Consider the following 9,133-nt stretch of genomic DNA (forward strand, 5'->3'; position numbering starts at 1 on the left):
AATCTGGCGATTACTCAATACAAGCGAGGTCTCCCAGTTGGTCATAGGCTGCGAGAGTCGCTTACAATGCACCAGCCCATAACCATGGAATCCTTGGTGCAACGGATCAACGAATGCATCCGTATGGAGGATGATACCGCCTCTGCGACCAAGAAGGCTAATTCGGTCGCGGCGGATAGAAGAGTGGCGGGAAAGGTTCACTCAGTCGGGCAGAAGGACAACCGCTCAAACGACCGGTCAAAAGATCAACGTCGTAACTCAAACCGCAATGATAGAAACAAAGGCCGTAGAAACGACCGAGCTAACGCTTCCCGTGAGGGAGAGGAAGACGCCAAGAGGAAATTGAAGGCGTGAACTGGTATCACCATGGTCTTTAAGATCCCCATTTACCGTATCCTGAGTGAAATCCGAGGTGAGCCCTTCGTCCGTTGGCCAGCAAAGTTGGGGAATGCACAGAGAGACTTCAACTCAAGGTATCACTACACCTTCTATGAGGAACGAGGGCACCGAACGAAGGATTGCTTGCCACTCAAACAAAATTTGGAGGAGCTGGTGGCGGCGGGACATTTGGACTAGTACATAGATGGGGGTATGAAAGTCGCCCCGTCGGGGCAAACCGAGCCAAACGGCCTGGCCGCCTTAGAGGCAGCACCTCAAGGCGTAATCAATGTCATCCATGGCATCATTGAACCGGCAAGGGTCTACGAGCTAAGATGGATGATTAAGAAAGCCGAGCACATGAGGGAAGTGCTCTCCGTTCAGCCCGTTGTGAAGAAAGGAAAGTCCGAAGAGAATGATATCCTCACCTTTTCCAGTAAAGACTTAGAGAGAATTCAGATGCCCCACAATGACGCCCTAGTAGTGACTCTTCGCGTCAAGGACTTTGACATCAAAAGGATCTTGATTGACCTAGGAAGTTCGGTCGAAATCATGTATTACAACGCGTTCAAGCAAATGAAGTTGGAGGACAAGGACTTGGCCCCTATGATGTCTCCTTTGGTTGGCTTTAACTCTCAGCCAGAGTGACCGGTAGGAAAGATCATTTTGCCGATCAAGGCGGGTTCGATCATAAAACAAGTAGAATTATAGGTGCTCAAGGTCCCATCCACCTACAACTTAATCTTGGGCAAGGGCTAGTTGCACGCCATGCAAGCCGTAGCATCAACCTACTATCAGGTTCTACGCTTCCCGGCGCCAACCAGGCAAATAGAAGAGGTTCGGGGAGACCAGGTGATGGTGAAATAGTGTTTCGTTGTGGTGAACGGCAGCCGAGTCGCCAAAGGGTTCGTTCAAATGATAGAGGGACAGGAGAGAAATGAGGTCTTGGAAGACGTGGAGAGAAAGGCCGAAGAGAAATCAGTTGAAGATTTGGTGGAGGTGCGCATAGACGAGAATGACCCCAACAAGTTCTTTCTTTTGGGCTCATCCTTGTCCAGCACCGAGCGACATGAGTACGTTGACTTTCTGATTTCCAATATGGAAGCCTTCGCATGGACGCCTTACGATATGCCTAGCGTTGACCCTAGCTTCATTTGCCATCAGTTGAATGTCTTCCCTAATACACGGTCGGTCATCTAGAGGACACGTCGCTCGGCCTTGCACCACGCCGAGGTGGTGGCGGAAGAAGTCAAGAACTTGTTGGAAGCAGGGGCAATAGAAGAAGTGCAATACCCCGATGGATATCCAACACGGTTGTGGTTCCAAAAAAGAACGGCAAGTGGCGGGTGTGTGTCGATTATAAAACAGTCAACCGTGCGTGCCCAAATGATAGCTTCCCCCTCCCACGGATCGACCAGCTGGTGGACTTGACCGCTGGCCATCAAAGGTTCAGCTTCTTGGACGCATATCGCGGCTACCACCAGATAACCATGTATGAACCAGACCGAGAGATCACTTCATTCACCACACTGAGGGGCCTATATTGTTGCAAAGTCATGTCGTTCGGACTAAAAAATGCCGGGGTAACTTTTCAAAGGATGGTAGCTAAGATGTTCGCTCCCCTTCTGGGATGCACTATGGAGGCTTACATAGATGATATGGTGGTAAAGAGCAAGGAAAAGTCTCAACACCTCGCCGACCTAGCAGAGATGTTCGCTACACTAAAACATCACAAGCTTCGTTTGAATGCCTCAAAGTGCGCCTTTGGAGTCGGCACTGGAAAGTTTCTGGGTTTTCTGGTCACGAACCAAGGGATTGAAGCTGACCCATCCCAAATCAAGGCAATGCAAGAGCTGGAGCGACCAAACTCCACGAAGGACGTGCAACATCTCACCGGGATGACAGTCGTGCTGAATAGATTTATAAGCTGATCCTCAGATCGTTGTAAGCCCTTCTTCAAAACTTTGAAGGCCAAGTTCTTCTGGGACGACGAATGTAACCATGCGCTGGCGGATCTAAAAGTGTACCTATCCTCTGTCCCTATCTTGGTTACACCACAGCGGGGCGAAGAACTGTATCTCTACTTAGCGGTCTCTCAACATGCGGTGAGCGCGGTTTTGGTCCGTGCTGAAGGCACCCAGCACCTTCCCATCTTTTACGTAAACAAGACCTTGCTCCTTGCTGAATCGAGATATTTGCCGCTAGAGAAATTAGCCCTGGCCTTGATGATGGCTTCTAGAAAACTGGCACACTATTTTCATGCCCACACGATAGTGGTGTTGACCGAGTTTCCACTCAAGGTGCTCTTTAAAAAGGCAGACTTTACGAGGAGAATTTTGAAATGGGTCGTAGAATTGGGACAGTACGACATCAAGTTCAAACCGCGTACCGCGATCAAGGCTCAGACTCTTGCAGACTTTGTAGCGGAGTTTGCCCCTGGAATGCATCCGGTTTGCCCGGTTTATTTGGCTAGTGCGGATTTGGCACGGCCCATGGTAGAGGCAATAGAGACAAGTGTTGGGTCATAAATGGAAGAAGGACAAATGGTAGCCAAACTGGAAAAGTCGGATAACTCATCGAAAGACAAGCCTAACCGAGGCATGGAGAAAGACTAGAATGAACCGACCGGAACCTTGGAGTTGACGAGCTCCCAAAACCCATCCGATTGCTAGAAGTTGTTCATTGGCGAGATGTGGAAGCTCTTCGTCAATGGGGCCTCCAACAGACATGGCGCCAAGCTGGGTATCGTGCTAACTTCCCCGGACGGGCTGATTATCGAGCAGGCAATTATGCTCGGCTTCCCGGCGTCTAACAATGAGGCGGAATACGAGGCCCTCCTTGCCGGACTGAGGAGTGCATTAAGAATGAAAGCATCGGCTCTTATGGTATTCAGCGACTCGAAACTGGTGGTCAATCAGGTCTCTGGGGAGTATGAAGCCAGAGATGAAAGAATGGCCAAGTATCAAGCGCTGGTGCATGCAGAAATAAAGAAGTTTGCCGCAATAAGAGTGGAACAAATCAACCGTGAAGAAAATAACACAACTGACGAGTTGGCCGGCCTTGCATCTACGCAAACAGCTTTTCCCAATCCTTTGATGATAGAATTCCTACCTCGGCCAAGCATAGAGGAACCAGAAGTGTCCAAGGTACTCTGCATCGACGTGGGACCATCCTAGATGGACCCCATCATTGCCTTTTTAAAAGATAGAATTTTTCCAGAAGAAAAGAAGGCGGCCAACAAAATCCGGGCCAAATTAGAGCGGTTTTGGCTCTCTCCATCCGGAGCCTTGTACAAGAAGTCTTTTATTGGGCCGTATCCGAAGTGCGTCCACCTCGACAAGGTTGAAGCTTTCCTCTACGAGATCCATGAAGGCATCAGCAGGAGTCATACTGGGGACGATCTCTGGCTTACCGAGCGATTTCCCAAGGTTATTGGTGGCCATGCATGCAGACGGACGCACAGAAATACGTTCGTTGGTGTGAAAAATGCCAGAAATTTGCTCACTAAATCCACCAATCGGCTAGAGAACTGCTCCCCCTTACAAGTCCTTGGCTGTTCGCGCTTTGGGGTTTGGATATTATAGGACCACTCCCAGCTGCCCCGGGCAATTGCAAGTTCTTCATCGCTGCCACCGACTACTTCACCAAGTGGGTTGAGGCCGAGCCATTGGCGATCATAAAGGAAAAAGACGTGAAGAAGTTCGTTTGGCAAAATGTTGTCACTCGCTTCGGTATACCAAGGACCCTCATCTCAGATAATGGCACCCAATTTGATGGTAAACTTTTTTGCGGATTTTGCGAGGAGTTAAAGATTGAGTTCTACAACTCCACACCGGCCTACCCTCAGTCAAATGGTCAAGTAGAAGCCTCAAACAAGACCATCCTGGACAGGCTGAAGAAGTGGCTAGAAAAAGCCAAAGGGAAGTGGGCTAAAGAACTCCCCAACGTGCTCTGGGCATACCGCACCACGCCCAGACGCTCTACCGGGGAAACACCGTTCGCCTTAGCCTGTGGCATGGAGGCCGTCATCCCACTGGAAATTGGTATGCCTACCATCCAGTCTGAAAGTTTTGAGCTAGACTTGAACAATGAAGCAGTGGCATTATAACTTGACCTAGCCGAAGAAAGAAGGAAACGGGCTCTGATCCACATAGCAGCCTATTAGCAAGAGCTCTCCAGGAAATACAACAAGGCCATGCATCCAAGGCTGTTCAAGGTTGGGGACTGGGTCTTAAGAAAGGTGATGGGCAACACGGTAGTCCCTGGCGAAGGGAAACTTGGTGCAAATTGGGAGGGGCCATATAAGGTGACTGGCCTGACAAGCAAAGGGGCATACCATTTGGAAGACTTAGATGGAAAAGCTATCCCCAGACCATGGAATGCGGCTAATCTTAGGATTTTTTACTTTTGAAATGTAATCATTTTTGTTACTTAGCCTTTTGAATTTTTAGCCTTTTGGCATTTGATGTAAATCGCTGGCATGTAATGAGAAATAGCCCCATTTTTTTATATTATGAGTTTCTGTATAATGACATCATAGGGATATTGGGCCACTGAAGACGCCAGGGGCAAGAAGACCAACTTACACTGAGCCAACTTACACTGAGCCGAACTGACTTTTTCTCGTCGGTGTAGAGACAGACCGTACAAACAGTTGGTATTCTATCAAAATTGTATGAAGGCCGAGCTGATTTTTGCTCGTCTACAATGAAATGTTGGCGCTTGTCCAACTTCCTTAAGGGCCGAGCTGACTTTGCTCGTCCGTGTAAAAAGTTGGCGCTCTGACCAACCTATAAGGGCCAAGCTGATTTTGCTCGCCCAAACGAAATGTTGGCGCTTGTCCAACTTCCTTAAGGGCCGAGCTGACTTTGCTCGCCCATGTAAAAAGTTGGCGCTCTAACTAACCTATAAGGGCTGAGCTGATTTTGCTCGCCCAAACGAAATGTTGGCGCTTTGTCCAACTTCCTTAAGGGCCGAGCCGACTTTTCTTGCCCGTGTAAAAAGTTGGCGTTCTGACCAACTTGTAAGGGCTGAGCTGATTTTGCTCGCCCAAATAAAATGTTGGCACTTTGTCCATTTTCTTTCAGGGCCGAGCTGACTTTGCTTCTCCGTGTAAAAAATTGGCATTCTAACCAACTTGTAATGGCCGAGCTGATTTTGCTCGCCCAAATGAAACGAGCTGACTTTGCTCACCGCGTGAAATGTTGGCGTTTTGCCAAACTTCCAACTGGCCGAGCTGATTTTGCTCGCCCAACGAATAAGTTGGCATTTTGCCCAATTCATGTAAGGGCCGAGCTGATTTTGCTCGCCCGCAAACTTTGTAGCTGAGCTAAAAGTTGGCGTCTACATTTGAAATCGAAGAAAATTTGCACATTACGGACGAAAAGTAGAATTTTCATTGATAAAGCAAGTTGAGTTACAAAAGTGGGGCTAAGCCCAGTTACATTAAAAAAAAAAGAGATAGAAGAGATCAATCTAAATCTAGAAGGACATTTTGTTCGGCTAGGCCTACCTCGGCATCTTCTGTCTCGGCATCAGCGACCGCGACAACCTCTTGCTCCGCCTCACGGTCCTCAACCCCTTTAGAAGCTTCGGGGGGATTTGGCTCGGCTGGTTGTACGGTGGTTGCCTCTTCCTCAGCTGCCTTTTTCGCCTATTCAATAAGTCTTTTTTGCACGGCGCTAACGTAGGCCTACATATAGGCCGAGATGTAGGCAGTAGGCGGGTTTTAGAACATCTCGGCGTCTTGACCAAGGCTAACTTTTTCCATGGCAGCTTTCCAACTGCACTGGAAAAAGATGTCCTTGGTCGCTTGAACTTGCCGCTCATAAGTCCTTTCACCCTCTGCATACCCGCGGTCTTCAGTATCGCCTACCGCCTTACCCCTCTCGGCTTTGTGGGCATCCTGAAGCTTTCGCAGCTCGACGAGGTAGCGAGCCTTTGTCAGCTGAACGACCCTCTGCTTGTCTTCTTCAGCCCGGGCCAATTTTTGACTTAGTGTATTGTGCTCGGCCTCTGCCGCCTCCTGCGTAGCCTTCAGCTTAGTCAACACGGTCGTCTTGGCCTTGTTGTCAAAAATTGCATCTCGCAGACTTTGCCGCACAGCGATCATTCGCTCGTGGGCCAAGTAGTTCTTCTGCGCTGCCTAAAAGCACGTGAAGATTGTCAGAATGGAAAAACCGAGCAAAAACTTGATGAACAAAAGAGACTGTCAACTTACCAGCACTATTGATTTCATCGCCGAGCAGAGCACCTTTAGGTCGGACAGCTCGTCATGCTTCTTCATGTCAGCGGGAAGGAGCAGCCCCTTGGTCATGTTGAAACCAAGAGAGTAGTCCTTGTCCGCGTAAACTGAATCCGTAGTGGAGACAGCCCGGCCTTTGTATGATAACTTGGGCGACCAGACCGGGGGGGCACTCAACTTTTTGGATGGCCCGGTGATCGGTTGCTCAGTCTACTCTCCCAAGTCGGTGGAAGCGTGCTCGGTTGAATCCTCATCCGCTAGGTGTTGTTCAGCCTTATCCTTTCTCGGCCTCTTCTTCGACCGACCAACAGCTTGTTCGCTGGCCAGAGCCAACACAACATCCTTCCCTTGTGCGCCCGGCGTGGAATAAGTCCCCCCGACTGCCTCCGATGGCTGAGAGTCGCTCGCCTTGCCGGTGATCATCGATTTGATTGCTCGAATCTTGGCCATCTCTTGCTCGGCCGTTAGTGGGACCAATTTGATCAATGGAAGGTTTGGATCTGGTTCTGGGGAAGGCACATGCAAAAAGTCGGTTACCCTGCTCTTGCATGGTGCTGTGTAGTGGTAGGTCGGTTCGAAGCAGAGCAGTTTTGGTGACTCTCGCTCCTCGGCCGGATGGCGCAACACGACCCTTATAGCTTCCTGGTTAGCGCAGGAGTAATCCTCTGCCAAGAGCTTATAATCTGCAAAAAGAAGATAAGTGTTAGATCGGCAAAAGAAGACCAATGCGGAAAGAAAATAACACGGTTCACCGAGCTACTCACCGGCACTCCCAAATTCTTTCCTAATGTACCAGCTCGGTATGGGCGCCTCGGTGTCCTCATAACGACCGGACACCCACAGGAAATCGTCGTCGTTGATTTCTTTGTCCGAATTACCTTCAATGAGCTTTGCTCGGCCTTTCCTGACTTTCAGATTCCAGCAAAGCCCACCTTTATTTTTGCTAAGGGTATATTGGTGAAATATCTCGGCTTAGCTCGGCCACACCGTTTATTATTTTGTATGTATTGTTGGAAACCTGGGTCAGGTAAAGCCTAGTCTGCCTCAAAAACTTGCAGATCAGGGGCTAGATCGGGAAGCGTAGTCCTCCTTCCACTATGGACACGACCATGAAGGAACACTTGTCTAACTCGCCCCATGGGGTGTCTCCTTTCTTGGCGAGCTCCAGATGGACATCGTCTGGAATGTTATACTCTCTACGGAACTCAGCAAGGGCCCCAGGAGAACTCACCATGAACCGGTACTTCCCCATCTATCTCGGTTTTATTTATTGAGGTGACTTAGGTCGTATCTCGGTGAAATTTTTTTTGTGTTTGCTCGGACTTTGAGCCTCACCGGAAGTAATGCTGAATGGGCCTAGTCGGTCCTAGTTTGTTCTGCATTGTTAAGAAATCAGTCCAAGGGTTAGCGCGACATAAATTACACGGCTTCTATGTGGAGTTCCTAGCTCGGTAAAAGGTTTCTGGGGCGTTTTACTGGCTCGACCCTTATCTCGGCTCGACTATCTAGCCGATTTGGCTTTCCTAGTTCGGTTCTGATTCCCTATGTCCAGCACGGTCACGGCCTCAACGAGAAGCCACAAACTAGTTTTTGCTCGGCTGAAGTTCTATCTATGGATCTAAATTATTATTTTTAGCTCGGTCTTACCCAGATTTCAGGCTGTTCATCCCGAATACGGAGTTAGTGCTTTAAAACTTGGGGAAGCAAGGGGCATAGGAGCCCCATCTGCTTCTCCGATTCCAGTTTTTCCTAGGGTGTACCAATATTGCCCCTAAGAGGGGCACTGATAGGATTTCAATAGTGCTAGGCAAAAACGTGAAAAACAAGAATGAAGAACACGAAGAACAATGAGAGCAAAACGCAAAGAGGGGCAGGGAAACTTACGGATGATGGATGCATGGGCAAGATCAGCACACCTCGAGCTCGCTTGCTGTTTCTGAAAGATCGAAGGTAGTCGAAAATAGCCTGAGGAATGGCGATGGCGGTTTTGAGAACTAGGGTTTTGGGCTCGAAAACAAAGATGAACAGTGGGGGCACGAATGACCCCTCGTGTGTGTATAAAAAGGGTGGGAAACCCAAACGGCGACAGCCGTTTGAATTTTGCGTGTGAGGGAGACAGTTATGGGGCTGCACGGAGCCAATGGAGCGAAGCCACGTGGCAGCGAAGAGATGGTTCTGTCAGTACGGCTGTACGACTGGTGACAAGACTACTGGTGCAATTCAGAAGACCGACCAAATAGGATAGCTCGGTCATGGTAGTAATCCCAATCACGCTTAGCTCGGATGGGATTAAAGGGCAATTAAGAAGGAGATTTGCGCCGGACAAGTACGGCCGAGTTACGGTAACGCGGGTTATAGCGGGTGGCCGAGTCACATCATTTGCTCGGTTGGAGCGGCTCCACGGGCCGTCGCGCCGGGCTGAGCTAGATCAGTCGACCAGAGCATAGGGTCATGTGTGTTCCTGACCGAGCTGTGATTCGGCTAGGCATTCGTGTTCCTGATCGAAACCGC

The 9,133-nt window shown here is 49.4% G+C and overlaps 2 protein-coding genes across 2 annotated transcripts; both read left to right on the top strand.

Moving 5' to 3' along the window:
• Nucleotides 1-591: 591 nt before the first annotated feature.
• On the top strand, nucleotides 592-1,026 carry LOC145793215 (uncharacterized). Its single transcript, XM_082875975.1, has one exon. It carries the CDS (start codon nucleotides 592-594, stop codon nucleotides 1,024-1,026), a length of 435 nt encoding a protein of 144 aa, XP_082732101.1.
• A 2,042-nt stretch (nucleotides 1,027-3,068) lies between these two features.
• On the top strand, nucleotides 3,069-3,554 carry LOC145793216 (uncharacterized). Its single transcript, XM_082875976.1, has one exon. The coding sequence runs from the start codon at nucleotides 3,069-3,071 to the stop codon at nucleotides 3,552-3,554; it is 486 nt and encodes a 161-aa protein (XP_082732102.1).
• Nucleotides 3,555-9,133: the final 5,579 nt, after the last annotated feature.

Source organism: Camellia sinensis, chromosome 6 (genome assembly GCF_055761805.1).
Source record: "Camellia sinensis isolate YWXY chromosome 6, ASM5576180v1, whole genome shotgun sequence".
Classification (NCBI taxonomy): domain Eukaryota; kingdom Viridiplantae; phylum Streptophyta; class Magnoliopsida; order Ericales; family Theaceae; genus Camellia; species Camellia sinensis.

Coding starts and splice junctions, on each gene's coding strand:
- LOC145793215 (XM_082875975.1), top strand. CDS start 592: ATGAAAGTCGCCCCGTCGGGGCAAACCGAGCCAAACGGCCTGGCCGCC.
- LOC145793216 (XM_082875976.1), top strand. CDS start 3,069: ATGTGGAAGCTCTTCGTCAATGGGGCCTCCAACAGACATGGCGCCAAG.